Source organism: Salmo salar, chromosome ssa15, assembly GCF_905237065.1.
Source record: "Salmo salar chromosome ssa15, Ssal_v3.1, whole genome shotgun sequence".
NCBI classification, from domain to species: Eukaryota; Metazoa; Chordata; class Actinopteri; order Salmoniformes; family Salmonidae; genus Salmo; species Salmo salar.
Window position 1 is genome coordinate 70,985,559 of NC_059456.1, and position 16,979 is coordinate 71,002,537.

The 16,979-nt window shown below is 40.2% G+C and overlaps 1 protein-coding gene across 1 annotated transcript; it reads right to left on the bottom strand.

The window, feature by feature from the left end:
* Nucleotides 1-11,065: 11,065 nt before the first annotated feature.
* Nucleotides 11,066-15,719, bottom strand: tas1r2.2 (taste receptor, type 1, member 2, tandem duplicate 2). The gene is made up of 5 exons (XM_014146341.2): nt 15,423-15,719; nt 14,407-15,150; nt 12,515-12,724; nt 12,284-12,404; nt 11,066-12,000 (listed from the first exon to the last, which is right to left on the bottom strand). Exons 1-5 carry the CDS (start codon nt 15,690-15,692, stop codon nt 11,072-11,074), a joined length of 2,274 nt encoding a protein of 757 aa, XP_014001816.2. The 5' UTR covers nt 15,693-15,719; the 3' UTR covers nt 11,066-11,071.
* Nucleotides 15,720-16,979: the final 1,260 nt, after the last annotated feature.

The window sequence follows — 16,979 nt, forward strand, 5'->3', positions numbered from 1 at the left end:
TAGCGTAATAAGGCCTACGCATAGGCCTATATACTTTCCACGGGTGGTATAATTTTCATAAACTTACTCAAAAAAAGTTTTTAAGTAATCTTAATTGTAGTGTTAAAAATACATGCAATGTAGCCCGCAGTTGGCCTGTATAATAGCCTGCATAATGGGTAGGCTACACATGGACAATGCACAAATATTAATGAGCCTCGCAGACTAATTTGTATGTTTAATTACTCCAATCGGACATGCAATAAGCCGACAATAACGGCTGGAAAACAATAACCTATAAGCCTATGTTGTATTAATCATTGAACTCAAATTATTAATCCTCGATATTTTCTGTTTTGAGTCAAGGTGATTACATATCATGGTCAAAATAAAAAATATAGCCTATATTTATAAAGCTATGCCTATGTCTACAAATTGTACCTTAAAGGCCATATACAGTGCATTCAGAAAGTATTCAGACCCCTTGACTTTTTCCTAATTTTGTTACGCCACAGCCTTATTCCAAAATTGATTAAATGATTGTTTCCCTCAATCTACACACAATACCCCATAATGACAAAGTGAAAACAGTTTTTTAGAAATTGTAACAAATGTTAAAAAAAAATTACAACAGAAATAGCTTATTTACATAAGTATTGAGACCCTTTGCTATGAGACTCGAAATTGAGCACAGGTGCATCCTGTTTACATTAATCATCCTTGAGATGTTTTTCAACTTGATTGGAGTCCACCTGTGGTAAATTCAATTGATTGGACATTATTTGGAAAGGCACACACATGTCTATATAAGGTCCCACAGTTGACAGTACATGTCAGAGCAAAAACCAAGCCATGAGGTCGAAGGAATTGTCCGTAGAGCTCCGAAACAGGATTGCATCGAGGCACAGATCTGGGAAGGATGTCAAAACATTTCTGCAGCATTGAAGGTCTCCAAGAACACAGTGGACTCCATCATTCTCAAATGGAAGAAGTTTGGAACCACCAAGACTCTTCCTAGAGCTGGCCACCCGGCCAAACTGAGCAGTCGGGGAGAAGGGCCTTGGTAAGCGAGGTGACCAAGAACCCGATGGTCACTCTGACAGAGCTCCAGAGTTTCTCTGTGGAGATGGGAGAACCTTCCAGAAGGACAACCACTAATCAGGCTTTTATGGTACAGTGGCCAAACAGAAGACACTCCTCAGTAAAAGGCTCATGACAGCCCACTTGGAGTTTGCCAAAAGGCACCAAAATGACTCTAAGGCCATGGAAAACAAAGATTCCCTTGTCTGATAAACCCAAGATTGAACTCTTTGGCGTGAATGCCAAGCGTCACATCTGGAGGAAACCTGGCTCCATCCCCACGGTGAAGCATGGTGGTGGCAGCATCATGTTGTGGGGATGTTGTTCAGTGGAAGGGACTGGGAGACTAGTCAGGATCAAGGGAAAGATGAACAGAGAAAAGTACAGAGAGATCCTGCTCCACAGCACTCAGGACCTCAGACTGGAGCAAAGGTTCACCTTCCAACAGTACAACGACCCTAAGCACACAGCCAAGACAACGCAGGAGTGGCTTCTGGACAAGTCTCTGAATGTCCTTGAGTGGCCCAGCCAGAGTCCGGATTTGAACCCGATAGAACATCTTTGGAGAGACCTGAAAATAGCTGTGCAGCAATAGATCTTGAGAGGATCTGCAGAGAACAATGGGAGAAACTCCCCAAATACAGGTGTGCCAAACTTGTAGCATCATACCCAAGAAGACAAGAGGCTGTAATCGCTGCTAAAGGTGCATCTACAAAGTACTGAATAAAGGGTCTGAATACTTAAGTAAATGCGGTATTTCAGTTTTTCTATTTTTTATACATTTGCAAAAATGTCTAAAAACCTGTTGTTGCTTTGTCATAATAGGGTACTGTGTGTAGATTGATGAGAAGAAAACAACTATTTAATCTATTTCAGAATGAGGCTGTAACATAACAAAATGTGGAAAAAGTCAAGGGGTCTGAATACTTTCCGAATGTACTGTATGCTGTTCAAATTGCGTAAAATGTACCGAAAAATTGGTGCCGCAATTTCGATGCTATGTTTTCAAGTGATAATGCAACGTTTAATCAGTATGAAATCTGACCGCTCTGCTTTGGTGTATGAAGGCTGGTTCTCCTCCTTTGTTCTGGTCTCTGCATTATGTCGTCGCTTTCACGCTCTAAGTTAACATGCACCGTGTAAAACCTGATTTCAGCATGGCAAGTTGGCAACATGGCAAACTTTGTTCTTTTTTGTTGTTGTTGCAAGCGCACACTGGAATGATTTCACGTTAATTACGCGGTGTGTTATATCAGTTATCACTGGTTATAGGCGAGTTCAGAATATGGAGGCTACTCACAATATTGAATACAAATATTTATAGAATTAATATAATGTTAAACGAATTGAATGAGTTACAATTCACAAAAGTTCGAGATTTTTCCCCCCTGCATGGGCTTTAAAAATGTCTTTAACTGGGTTATACCGTCACTCCCTTTCTTGCAGCTCTCAAAATAATTGGTTACCTCTCCATGATAATAGCTCAACAAACGACTTGTGTCCAAAATGGCCATGATAATGACGTACCATTAAATAACAAGTTAAGTGTATGTTTATAAAAGGACCTCAGACTTTTTCCCTCCACTTTCACTTTTCTCCCTCGAGTAACTCATTAACCACGACAGTCTATTGTCATGTATGCCTGCCAGGGGGACCTGACAAAGAGTGCTGTAATAATTGGAGTATTCGAGAACTTGTTAACAACAATTAGTGAAGCAATTATACAATTACCTGCAATAAACTGTTTTTCTCCAGAGGAAAACTCGCCCCATTAGCAAGAGAATGGCTATACATTACACAGCAAAGTTCAGGTAAATTGAAAAGAGGACTTTTGGCAAAGTAGACATGTATAGTGTGAATTGCCACATGCATATTCCAGAATTGTATTAGGCTCAGCCATTGGATCGTATACATGTTAGCTTTTAAAATGCTTCACAATGCATCTAATAACCTCCACTCTTAAAAGAAAAGTTAGATATAGACCCAAAAAGGGTCATATCGCTTGCTTCATATTGGCACCCCTAAAAGTTCAATATAGAACCCTAATGAACCCCCTTTAAAAAAAAACATATGGGTTCTATTTAGAATATTTAGGGCTGCCATATATGAAGCAAGCTATATAACCATTTTAGAACCATTTTTTTCCTGAGTGTCGCCTACAATAAATTGTCCAAATATAGGCGTAATATTTGGAACTGAAAGTTGCCAAAATGAAGTTGCCAAACATAAAGCTTTTGGGCAAGAAAAAAAACGATAGACTTATTTAAAGATGTGAAGGCAATTTCACACATAGAAACTGCAACGGGTCTCTGAGAGCGAAGCAAATCGAGGAACCGCCTCTTAACTATTCAGGGATCTGACGCAAACTGGAGGATGCAAAACCTTTATGGGCCTACACTTGGGGAGTTCGAAACGAAATCATTCAGGTGCTGACGCTGGTGCACTGTTAATATCGAATAATCTACATCCTTCGAAATTGCGGAAGGGGGATAAATAAAAGCCACGCGACGGGCCTGTTGGCGAAGCTCTGATCAAACATCAAATATCATGAATTTCTATAGACTGGTCTCCAGGTTATTTAAGGCTCTTTACTTTGGTTAAGACTCACAATAGGTTGTGTTTGGCTATTTGCACCGGGGTTACCGTCTGAATAGAACAGAGGTCTACATTAACATCGCTTAGGGTTTTCTCAAGGGCCGAAATGAACTAGTGGAAAGTAACTTTATAACTCGCAGAGGATGAACCCTTTGTCAAGCGCTCCACTGAAAGACACAAGCGCCTAACAAAAGAGAGACGTCATTGTTAAACACTATGGCTCATGGGTATTGATGCGCCTTGAATTGCTAAACATCTGCCATTTACTTTGCAACCACTTCAACCGATTTGAATACGAATAAAGTGTCTGTGCTTCTTAGTAGTCTGCACTATCTTTGCCCGTGCGTAAAACAACAGAGTTGCCAAGCGTATGAGCGGATTAGAAATCGAAACTTTTGAGCTAGGCCTAAACATATGGCTCCCCTATGGCATCGAAAAAGAACTAACTGCTAAAAAATGTTTTATTGGAAACTGACTGAGAGAAGAAGGATATGATCCACCAGTCAAACAATAGGAATCCTTGATATCAGGCCTGATTGTCAAAACGTTCTTCGTTTCTTATTTATCTGCTCACAAAAAGGGACACTAAACGTTACTTGCGCTATTAGTTAAGCCTGCATGAGACTATTCAATGAATATGAATCCAGTTTCACTCTTTCTTTTTAAACCTGAAATTATAACTTTCTTTCTGTAAAAAATATAATAATTGTGCGTAATTACGCAGTTGGTCCATCAATACGCCTGCGTTTAATGACCAAAATAGAGAGATAGAGAGAGCGAGAAAGGATCACTAGCAACAAACATGTATGGATATTAGGCCTAGTCGATCTTAAATTCTAAGAATTTTGTAGCCTACTCACTTTGTTAATAATCAAACCAAATTGCGCTTCAATGTATTACCGACGGAGTGGATGATAGAGTTCTCGACTCAATCAAAAAGGCATAGGCTATATTCTGTAGGCTACTGCTATATTCTGTAGTTACCCATTTGTTTTCTTTTAATGACTAGTCATAGGAGAAACAAGGGGTTGTGGCATACGATGTGGCATGTAAAAAGCATAAGAAACAGACAACTCTGACAACGCATTTGCCTACTTGCGCACGACAGTTATTCCAACACAATAGACCAACTGTATAGTTATCATTTCTTACTGAAATCGAGTCCAAATACTGTAAGTCTATATAAGCATTTAAAAAATAGCCCGGCTACCCAGCTGGTGGGTGAATCAAAGAAAGACGTTCTTGTGACCCGTTTTCTGCAGCAGGTTTTCCCAGGGTTCGTCCTTTATATGGCAAAAGTGGAAAATCGGAGTGTACAACTGAAAAGCCAGGGGGCGTTCCTCCAATTTTCCTCGCTCCATATTTTGCAGGGCAGAGAAATATGCATTCTCCCTCTCACTATCAGCAAGTAACATGGTTGCTGATGCCGTTAGAAGACAGGCAAATAAACCATTGGATAGGCTATACCAGATCTAAAAGCATGACCTTTTTACATGCAATATTTTGTAATATTTGCAAAAATGTTTCCAATAGCCATTAGCCAATTAATTGAGATAATAGTTATATTTTTATTATCATCAACTTTTCCATAGAGAAAAGTCCTGCTTTTTTAACAAACGTTTATATGCTAAAATGGATATGCTCGTTTGAAATATCCAAATAATATAACTTAATCGACGTGTGTGGCGTGTATCATGCATCTACCCTAAAATTGGTATGAAATCGTCAATTTGTTGGTGTCAGCGTTCAGCTGGCTAGGCGCGCCATATGCCATGCTTAGTGGCACTATTTACCGATTCGTTCCTACTTTCACGGTCCATCCTCCTCTTCTTCTTGCCAGAGAATTGAATGACAACAACAAAATAGCAATTTACCCTCTGAAATGGTCCCATACCCCCCAAGGTATGAGTCCTTTCCGTTTCCATCAGGGGCACCCTCTGGATTTCACTTAATGGTTTCGAATTTGACAGTGTGCTCTATCAAAATCCTTGGTCATTATCCTTACTTTTTTTTGCAGGACAAAAATTTAAGAGCTAAATATGCGAGAATGTGTGTGAGTGTGTGTGCAAAAGTTTGCAAAAGGTTACAATTCAGATTAAAATATTGGCTAAAGCTTAATTCGTCTGTGAGACTTTAATTCGGTTGTAGAACATATCATCCTCTTTCTACGTTTTTGAATATTGCAAGTTCACCTACCCCAATGCCCTCATGAATATGTTGTAATGAAGGTACAAAACTGTTGTAGCATCCTTGGTATAATATACACTATATATACCAAAGTATGTGGACGCACCTTCAAATGAGTGGATTTGGCTATTTCAGCAACACCACGTTGCTGACAGGTGTATAAAATCGAGCACATAGCCATGCAATCTCCATAGACAAACATTGGCAGTAGAATGGCCTTACTGAAGAGCTCAGTGACTTTCAATGTGGCACCATCATGGGATGCCACCTTTCCAACATGTCAGTATGTCCATTTTCTGCCCTGCTAGAGCTGCCCCAGTCAACTGTAAGTGTTATTATTGTGAAGTGGAAACATCTAGGAGCAACAATGGCTCTGCCGCAAAGTGATAGGCTACACAAGCTCATAGAACAGGACCGATGAGTGCAAACGCGCTTAGCACTACTGAGTTCCAAACTGCCTCTAGGAGCAACGTGAGCACAAGAACTGTTAGTTGGGAAGCTTCATGAAATGGGTTTCCATGGCCAAGCAGTCGCACACAAGCTTAAGATCACCATGCGCAACGCTAAGTGTCAGCTGGAGTAATTTAAAGTTCGCCACACATTCTCTGGAGTGATGAATCACACTTCACCATCTGGCAGTAGGGCGGACAAATCTGGGTTTGGTGGATGCCAGGAGAACGCTACCTGCTCGAATGCATAGTGCCAACTGTAAAGTTTGGTGGAGGAGGAATAATGGTCTGGGGCTGTTTTTCATGGTTCGGACTAGGCCCCTTAGTTCCAGTGAAGAGAAATCTTAATGCTACAGCATACATTGACATTCCAGACGATTCTGTACTTCCAACTTTGTGGCAACAGTTTGGGTAAGGCCCTTTCCTGTTTCAGAATGACAATGCCCACGTGCACAAAGCGAGGTCCACACAGAAATAGTTTGTTGAGATCAGTGTGGAAGAACTTGACTGGTTTACACAAAGCCCTGACCTCAACCCCAACAAACACCTTTGGGATGAATTGGAACACCGACTGTTAGCCAGACCTAATCACTAATGCTTGTGGCTGAATGGTAGCAAGTCTCCCCAGCAATGTTCCAACATTTAGTGGAAAGCCTTCCCAAAAGAGTGGAGGCTTTTATAGCAGCAAAGGGGGGACCAACTCCATATTAATGCCTATGATTTTGGAAGGAGATGTTGGACAAGCAGGTGTCCACATACTTTTGGGAATGGAGTGTAATTGACCAATTTCAAGAATGTGCAAATAAACACAAAATTAAATACTGAGTTTTATTAAAAAAGATATTCAACTGTTATTTTACCAGGTAAGTTAACTGAGAACACATTCTCATTTACAGCAACGACCTGGGGAATAGTTACAGGGGAGAGGAGAGGGGATGAATGAGCCAATTGTAATTTTAACTTAATGCGTTAATATAAAGGAGTGATCTAAAACAATCATTCTAGAAGTTTAGCCACAAATAATTAGACTTTGTTTTACAAATCTAATGTTCATAAAAAATGTAATAAAACATGATAATGGAAAAGCAACCACCCTTTAGGGTAGTTTCATCACCTAAAAAATACACATTTTACACATGAAAGGGGCTAGGGTCAGAAAACTGCTGCCAGATGGCTTTGGGAGTGACTGGAGGACACAGAAGAGCACAGGCCCACCCATTTTATTTAGTGTCAAGGTCTACTGGCACCACCCTCTGGTAAAATAATGTATAAACTTTACACGTCAATAGTGTGATTACCGGAAGGCAAATTCTGATATTTTTCCACTAATTGATCTATTGACCAATCAGACCAGTTCTTTGGCAACAATTGGGCTGTCAATTCAGAATTGGACTGCCTGTCTAAGGCAGCTTAAGTGTAATAGGATAAAAAGCACACAAGGAGAACATAAGTAGTACATTTACTTCAAACATTTGCAGCGTAATGACAATTTGCTTTGATATGCCGAAGACTCATGACATCTGTTCTAAAATGATGCAATATGCGAGCCTACTTAATCCTTAATCCTACTTACATAAAAAAGTATTATAGGTATAAATCATACCAGCATAAATACAGTGCCTTCAGAAATTCATGCCCCTTGACTTATTCCACATTTTGTTTTATTACAGCCTGAATTCAAAATTGATTAAAATAATTTGTATTTTCACCATCAACACACAATACCACATAATGACAAAGTGAAAACATGTTTATAGAAGTTTTTGCTAATGTATTCAAAATTAAATACAGAAATATCTAATTTACATAAGAGGTCACAGCCCTGAGTCAGTACATGTTAGAATCACTTTTGGTAGCGATTACAGCTGTGAGCCTTTCTGGGTAAGTCTCTAAGAGCTTTGCACACCTGGATTGTACAATATTTGCACATTATTCTTATAAAATTCTTCAAGCTCTGTCAAGTTGGTTGTTGATTCTAGCTAGACAGCCCTTTTCAAGACTTGCCATACATTTTCAAGCCTATTTAAGTCGAAACTGTAACTAGGCCATTCAGAAACATTCAACGTCATCTTGGTAAGCAACTCCGGTGTATATTTGGCCTTGTGTTTTAGGTTATTGTCCTGCTGAAAGGTGAATTTGTCTCTCAAGTGTCTGTTGGAAAGCAGACTGAACCATGTTTCCCTCTAGGATTTCGCCTGTGCTTAGCTTTATTCTGTTTCTTTTCATGCTAAAATAACTTCCTAGTCCTTGCCGATGACAAGCATACCCATAACACGATGCAGCCACCACCATGCTTGAAAATATGAAGAGTGGTACTCAGTGATGTGTTGTGTTGGATTTGCTCCAAACATAACACTTTGTATTCAGGACATAAAGTTAATTTCTTTGCCACATTTTTTGCAGTTTTACTTTAGTGCCTTGTTGCAAACAGGATGCATGTTTTGGAATATTTTGTATTGTGTACAGGCTTCTTTCTTTTCACTTTGTCAATTAGGTTAGTATTGTGGAGAAACTACAATGTTGTTGATCCATCCTCAGTTTTCTCCTATCACAGCCATTAAACTCTGTAACTGTTTTAAAGTCACCACTGGCTTCACAGTGAAATCCCTGAGCAGTTTCCTTCCTCTCCGGCAACTGAGTCAGGAAGGACGCCTGTATCTTTGTAGTGACTGGATGTATTGATACCACATGAGGTTCGTGGCACCTTAATAGGTGGAATGTTATCAAATACATCAATCACATGGTTTCCATGTATTTAATGCCATTCCATTTACTCAGTTCCAGCCATTATTATGAGCTGTCCTTCCCTCAGCAGCCTCCATGATTGATATACCATCCAAAGTGTACAGAGATGAAGTAGTCATGCAAAAATCATGTTAAAGTCCATGCAACTTATTACGTGACTTGGGATAGGGAGGCAGTATTTTCACGTCTGGATGAAAAGCGTGCCCAAAGTAAACTGCCTGTTACTCAGGCCCAGAAGCTAGGATATGTATATAATTGGTAGATTTGGATAGAAAACACTCTATAGTTTTTAAAACTGCTAAAATAATGTCTGTGAGTATAACAGAAGTGATTTGGCTGGCAAAACCCCGAGGACAAACCATCCAGGGGATTTTTTTTGTTGAGGTCATAGTATTTCCCAATGGGTTTCTATTGGAAGCCCTATTTAATAGGAACCTGGTTGCAGTTCCTATGGCTTCCACTAGATGTCAACAGTCTTTAGAAATTGTTCGATTATTTTCTTTTGAGAAATGAAGATGTATGGCCGTTCTTTGTAAGTGTCACTCCAGGTGGACTCTAGTGTTTGGTGTGCATGAACTGGAACACGCTTCACGTTGTTTTTATCTGGTATTGGAAACAGTTTATCCCGTCTTAAATTTGATCGATTATTTATGTTTTAGGATACATTAGGTTGGATTAGGAACGTTGTTTGAAATGTTTGGACCAAGTTTACAGGTAACTTATTAGATACTTGTAGTCATGTTGGGCGAGTTGGAACCGGTGTATTTCTGAATCAAACGCGCCAAATAAATGGACATTTTGTGGATATAAAGAAGGAATTTATCGAACAAAACGACCATTCATTGTGTCACTGAGACATTTGGGATTGCAAAAATAAGAAGATCTTCAAAGGTAAGGCATTTATTATATCGTTATTTCTGACTTTTGTGTCGCCACCTGGCTGGTTGAAAATTATTTTCATGTGTTTGTATGCGGGGCACTGTCCTCAGATAATTGCATGGTCTGCTTTCACTGTAAAGCTTTTTTTAAATCTGACACTGCAGCTGGATTAACAAGAAGCTAAGCTTTATTTTGATGTATTACAATTATATCCTTGTGAATCTTGAATATTGATATTTCTGTAGTTTGAATTTGGCGCTCTGCAATTTCACTGGATGTTGTCAAATCGATCCCACTAAAGGGATTGGCACGCGAAGGGATCACTAACAGGTTAAACAACATCTTACTCCTGAACTTATTTAGGCTTGCCATAACAAAGGGGTTGAATTGATTCAAGACATTTCAGCTTTTCACTTTTTATTAATTAGTAAACATTTTTAGAAACATAATTCCAATTTGACATTATGGGGTATTGTGTGTAGGCTGTGGGAGAAAGGTAGACATGCTGAAGGAAGGAAAAATAGAAATACATTAGCTAGCGAAAGAGGAGACTGGCAGCTGGCCCTGAGTGGAGATAACAGGTGGCCATACATCCCCAAGTAGGAACCACGCAACGGCCAGGCAAGCTGAATGTATGGCCATGACTAAATATATGCCAAGCGTAAGCCTGCAATGCATGCATTATTTTCATATCCATATGAGGAGAGTTTAGCCACCATTATGTTAGAGCTAAAAGCAGATGTGGGCGTTATCCTCAGATATGGGCGTTATCCATTGGGTTGAAAGATAATGGTGGCAGAACGCATAGGAGGTTTTACTTCATTTACATAAAGGATGGACCTATGTATTGTATGTGCATAAAAGCAGAGCCTGGGCCTAAGGAAGGCAGTTGTTCCGCGGACCGGCTCGGCTTTACTACTCTGTATTAAAGTCTATATTGAATTTAGAAGTTCTTGTAAGAAGTGTTATTCTTAAGACAATTTTCCACGACAAGGCCAGCGACCCAAAATCTCAATTTAATCCATTATAGATTCAGGCTGTAAGACAACAAAATGTTGAAAAAGTCAAGGGGTAAGATTAATCAATATTAGTAAGCAATTCTAGCAAGAAAAGCATTTCCTTGATTCAGTAAAACAGTTGAAATTAACTGTTTTCAACTACTTACTACTGATGTTTTGAGTATAACGTTGGATGATCCCTTGGAAATGCTGCTGTGTATTTTTCTGCGGCTGAAAGATAATGATGTAGCACTTAGGGAGAAAGTAGCAGAAGAGGATGCTGTATGAACTGGAAAGCACTGACATTGCATTGAATAACTGTAAATATTTACCATGGTATAATATGCTTGCTGTACAGAAAGTGATCCATGTAAGTATAAGGAAAAGCAGGTACAAGGTGATTGCTTTGGACTCGTTGTAGTTTTTGGGCAGGTCTTTCCCCATGTATGAGAAAATAAAGCAAAGACTTGCCAAGACTATAGTCAATAACAAGAACATGATCACTGTTCTTCTCATGGCACACTTTAGTATTATTTGATCTCTGTATGATGTCATGTCATTGACTGGTGTGGGAGGGCTGGCAGTGAACACTGTTGTAAGCAACAACAGCTGAAGAACAAAGACTATGGCTATGAGCCACCACTGTCCATTGTGCTTCACCCACCAGCTGTGTATCTTAGGGAACTTGGTGGCCATTTTGAAAATGCACACTATTTGAAAGGAGCGCACAGCGAAACAGCCTAAACAGACAGTGTAGAACAACAAAAATAGAAAATACCTCAACACACAATTGGTCACTGTTGGTTTCCCAAAGAAAAAGAACACACTGATACTACTTGCACTCAAGCAGCCCAGAAGAAGGAAACACATTGGCCCGCCGGCAGACTTAACAACCGGCTTGTCATAGTTGAGTGCAAAAAGAATGACAATGGCTAGTGTTAGCGCTAACAGGACGCCTGTGGAAAACATGAGTGTGATGGCGACAGGGTCTGTGAAAGGTATATACTCCACTGAACGCTGTGTGCAAAAGGTGCTTCCTGGTTTGGACCACTCTGTCTTCCTACAGTCGATGCAGCTGTATGGGTCGTCTGTTTGGCAAGAAGACGATAGTCAATGATGAGCCAGGCATCATGCATACATTATATCATCTCCAGTGGAACAGCTCATGAGGACAGAATTAGTAGGTCTACGGTAACATTTGGACCAGGTGTGAAGTGTGTTTTCTAGTAGGAAGTAAAACACCAAAAACAAGCTGAAACAAAAATCTACATAAATAATGTCATATTCGTTTTCTTCTTACTTTAACCCCCATGAGTGTCAATGGACACCTTAATCTAATAAGATTGCTCTCTTTATCTCTGGACCTCTTACCTGTGTAGTTAACATAAGTCATACCAGGGCAGACGTTACACTGGAAACAACATTGATGGAGTCCATCTTTCTTCTTTGCAAATCCTTCTGAGCATTCAGGGGAACAGCGTGCGACAGGCACCTTGAGAAAGACCAAAGGTTGCGATCAAATGGCCTTTGTCATACATGTAAAATAGAAAAACATGATTCATGAATGATTTATGATTTATTAAAACCAGAAAAATGACTTACTTGGTCAGCATACCAGTGAATTTTAGTGTTGTTGATAGAGAAGGGAACGTCAACTGCTGGGTCAGTTTCATAAGAGCCCACTTTCTGGGCCTGGCCACTCTGGTTCCAGAAAACAATAGCATAAGAAGTACATGTCGGGTCTCCATTGCTGTCAAACTCAATATGCCGGTTCAATATTGTGAAATTTGACCTCTTTAATTCTTGGAGAAGCTGAAATCAGACAAGAATGTAGTGTTGCAAGAACATTTGTGGTGTCTAAACACTATAACAATGTCATAGGGATTATTCACTATTGATTCACACTTTCAAAGGTTCACACCTTTGTGTGGACATTTAAAGGTAGACGTAGCAATGAGAACATCAGACACACTGGGGTACGCTTTTGATTACTGACATCAACAAAAACCGCCACAATTGGCTTTTCCAAATGTGGAAATATGGGCATGCCCGAAGTGAGGCCACAAATTAGAGCAAACTAGTAATGGCTGTCCTGGCAGGTTCAAATGTTGTTTCTATTGATGCTGTTGTCTGTAAGCGGGGAAGTTGCCCTGCAGTGTATGATGATGTCATATTGCTAAGTCTACCCTTAAGACACACTCCAGCCTCCCCATCACCTCATTTATCACAAGTGTAGCCTAGATGCATCCTGTCAATTGATGTATTCTTCAATATTGTAATGCCATTTCTCTTCAAACAAAAGTATGTGGACACCCCTTCAAATTAGTGGATTCAGATATTTCAGCCACTCCCCGTGTATAAAATCGAGCACACAACCATGCAATCGCCATAGACAAACATTGTCAGTAGAATGGCCCGTACTGAAGAGCTCAGTGACTTACAATGTGGCACCATCATAAGATGCCTCCTTTCCAACAAGTCAGTTCGTAAGACTTTCTGCCCTGCTAGACCTGCCCCAGTCAATTGTAAGTGCTATTATTGTGATGCAGAAACGTCTAGGAGCAACAACAGCTCAGCCGCGAAGTGGTAGACTACACAAGCTCACAGAACGGGACCACCGAGTGTCCTCGGTTGCAACACACACTACCGAGTTCCAAACTGCCTCTGGAAGCAATGTCAGCATAAGAACTGTCCGTCGGGAGCTTCATGAAATGGGTTTCGATGGTCGAGCAGCCACACACAAGCCTAAGATCACCATACGCAATGCCAAGCATCGGCTGGAGTGGTTTAAAGCTCGCCACAACTGGACTCTGGATCAGTGGAATGGGTTCTCTGAAGTAATGAATCACGCTTCAGAATCTGGCAGTCTGACGGACAAATCTGGGTTTGGTGGATTCCAGGAGAACGCTACCTGCCCTAATGTATAGTGCCAACTGCAAAGTTTGGTGGAGGAGGAATAATGGTCTGGGTCTGTTTTTCATGGTTCAGGCTAGGCCTCTTAGAACCAGTGAAAGAAAATCTTAACGCTACAGCATACAATGATATTCTAGACAATTCTGTACTTCCAACTTTGTGGCAACAGTTTGGGGAAGGCCCTTTCCTGCTTCATCATGATTCCCCCGTGCAAAAAGCGAGATCCACTAAGAAATGGTTGGTAATGAGATCGTGTGGAGGGACTTGACTGGCCTGCACAGAGCCCTGACCTCATCAAACACTTTTGGGATGAATTGGTGCGCCGACTGCGAGCCAGGCCTAATTACCCAACATCAGTGCCCGACATCACTAATGCCCTTGTGGCTGAATGGAAGCAAGTCCCCGCAGCAATGTTCCAACATCTAGTGGAAAGCCTTCCCAGAAGATCGGAGGCTGTTATAGCAGCAAAGAGGGGACCAACTCCACATTAATGCCCATGATTTTGGAATTGAGATGTTCGACGAGCAGGTGTCCACATACTTTTGGCCACGTAGTGTATATGCAAAGTTTCAAATGCTTACCATAAATGGATACACAGTTACATTGTCACTGCATCCCTTAATGTCACATAGTAACAAATTATGTAACGCGTGGGCCATAGCATAAATGGCAGAGTAAGTTGCGAAAGAATATGATGGGTTTTCACCGATGATCTCTTCTGGGCTCACATCACTACAGAGGTCACAAGCTTGATTGCATGTTCGTCTGGATGGTGTTTGTTCACAGGCTGTGGGCCTGTTATTCCTTTGTGTGTGGGACAAATAGACAAAATCCTTAAACCCAGGTAATGGCATCACTGTCTCTGTTATTCCAATGATGGTGCCAATCGCCTTGATTCCGCTCAATCTGGGGAGGTTCTTGTTCAAGGACCAACTGTCGCCTGCAATCCACACTTTGTTGTGTATGTTGTGCTTGATTGCTGATTTAATGAACGCAACAGCGCTGCTCTGCCCGGCAAAAACTATAATGACCTCTATGCTAAGATCCTCTAACTGTTGAAGTATTTCATAGTGATCAGACATTTCATTGAGCTCTTTTGCATAAGCCAAGCAGATCTTAGTGTCTTTCAGCTTGCTTTTGAACAGCTGTAGGCCATTTTGACTGTTCTCATCGCCGCTGCTGACAAATGCAACCCAGTTCCATTTAAAGTGCTGTATAATCAGAATTATCAGTTGTATTAAGTCTTTGTTACTAGCTGTGGTTCGCAGGAATGAGGGATATTTCCACTTGTCGCTTAGAACAGAACTGGAGGACCCATAATTTACCTGTGAAGAAAAAGATGTCCATTTTAGACACACATAGACAAGAATAACCCAATAGGGTGGTGACCTACCCAACCCTCCTCGTAGATAGCTACTAGGAGTGCAGAATTGTATTCCAGCCATGCTCTAACACGCCTGATTCAGTTAATCAAGCTCCTGATGTTAGAGAAGGGTTGGAATAAATACCTGCACACCCAGTAGCTCTCTGGGTGTACCCCAGCCTTAATACACTTTTTTTTAAGTGATCAAAATGACCTAAAGTAAGTATGTATTACCATGGGAATTAGATTCATCGCAAACAAGGGAGCAACAGTCATGGACTCCATGCTTCTAAATGGACCGGCCACAGCTATGACTTTGGACACATACTCGTTGACGCACCTCAGAACTTGAATTGATCCATTTCTGGAGATCATATTTAAGATGGCCTGAAAGTTGAATGTGTCTGAGCAGTGGTCGAATATCTCATAACCGAGTGATACATTGGGCAGGATGAGGCTGGAGTTATTGATCTCTTGTACAGCGAACCTCATCACCTGAAACATCCGATAACTTGACAAGGTAAATGACTGTCTGTGGAAAGAAGAACAGTGTGTACACACAGCAAATTAGTCGATTTTCCTGGTGTGACTACTGGCATATGCAATTTGAAATGTTTAATCACTTCACATACTGCGGTTTGTTTTACCTAATTTGTCAACTTACTTTGTTAAAGGGGAAGTTTAGTATTTTACAACTTAAAGGAAAGATTCACCCATTTTGAATGTTATATATTGTTTTGTGCATGTCTGAATGATGTTCTATCAATTCCCAGGGTCATTTCATGTTTTCATGTGTATCTGAGCTATTGCTTTTCAAGAAGGTATAAATATAGTCGGTATGACAAGTTTTGCATCACAACAGCCATTACAAACTTAACTAACTTTAGCCAACAGTTAAAAACAGTGGGAGTGATTGGGGCATGAGGCACATAGGGCAAGAATGTAATCAACTTAAGTATTTGGTTTAAGATTACTTTAAAATGTGATTTGGCCCCTCTTTTATCATGTGCCACATGCTCCAGTCACTTGATTGAGTTTTAGCTGGCAGTAGTTAAAGTTAGCTGAAGTTTGTGGTGGCTGTTTAAAGAAAACCATACCATGGATTACAGTTTATCCTGACCAATAGACTACTTTCAAGGTGTTTAACCATCTAACATGAAGTTGTAAAAAACTCAACATTCCCTTTAAAGTGTACATCTGCGATTGGTGCATCCATTGTTTTACTTTAAAATTGATGATATATACCCATTCATTCTTATATTCTTATAAATGACTTCATGAGCTTAGTTCAACAATCGTATAGTGATGGGTCGTTCCCGAACGAACAAACTTTTGGAATGGCTCTTTTGGATGAACGTCGGGAACTGAATCACATCTGTAAAAGAGCCGTTCATTTGATCCCTGATTTGCATACTAATACTGCTTTCTGAGCTCCAGACAACGATTATCTGTAGATAAGTTATAAAAACATTCTCTGAAGATTGTAATTCCTCACTGCAGGAACAATAGATAATGAGGGGAGAGACATTTTCTGGTCCACCAGGCATTTTTGCAGTGCGTTCATTTTTTTCTCTTTTTTTTGTTGCAGGCCACAATAATTTGTTCAGGTAAAAGAAAATTTGAACTCATATCACAATTTCACATAATGGCAGGCAAAGAGGGTTTAGGAGTAACTGATTACAACTAATCAATTGCATGTAATCTGATTACAAAAAAACGAACCAGTTACGTCACCAGCAAAAATATTGTAATCAGATTACGGATACTTTTGAACAACTAGGATTACTTTTC

What these genes read in the sequence shown, in the direction of transcription:
- tas1r2.2 (XM_014146341.2), bottom strand. Translation starts at nt 15,692, where the DNA reads ATGTTTCAGGTGATGAGGTTCGCTGTACAAGAGATCAATAACTCCAGC. An exon ending in CGATGAATCTAATTCCCATG is followed by an intron (nt 15,151 to 15,422) that starts GTAATACATACT and finishes TTTTCTTCACAG; the next exon opens with GTAAATTATGGGTCCTCCAG. An exon ending in TAACTGTGTATCCATTTATG is followed by an intron (nt 12,725 to 14,406) that starts GTAAGCATTTGA and finishes GTCTGATTTCAG; the next exon opens with CTTCTCCAAGAATTAAAGAG.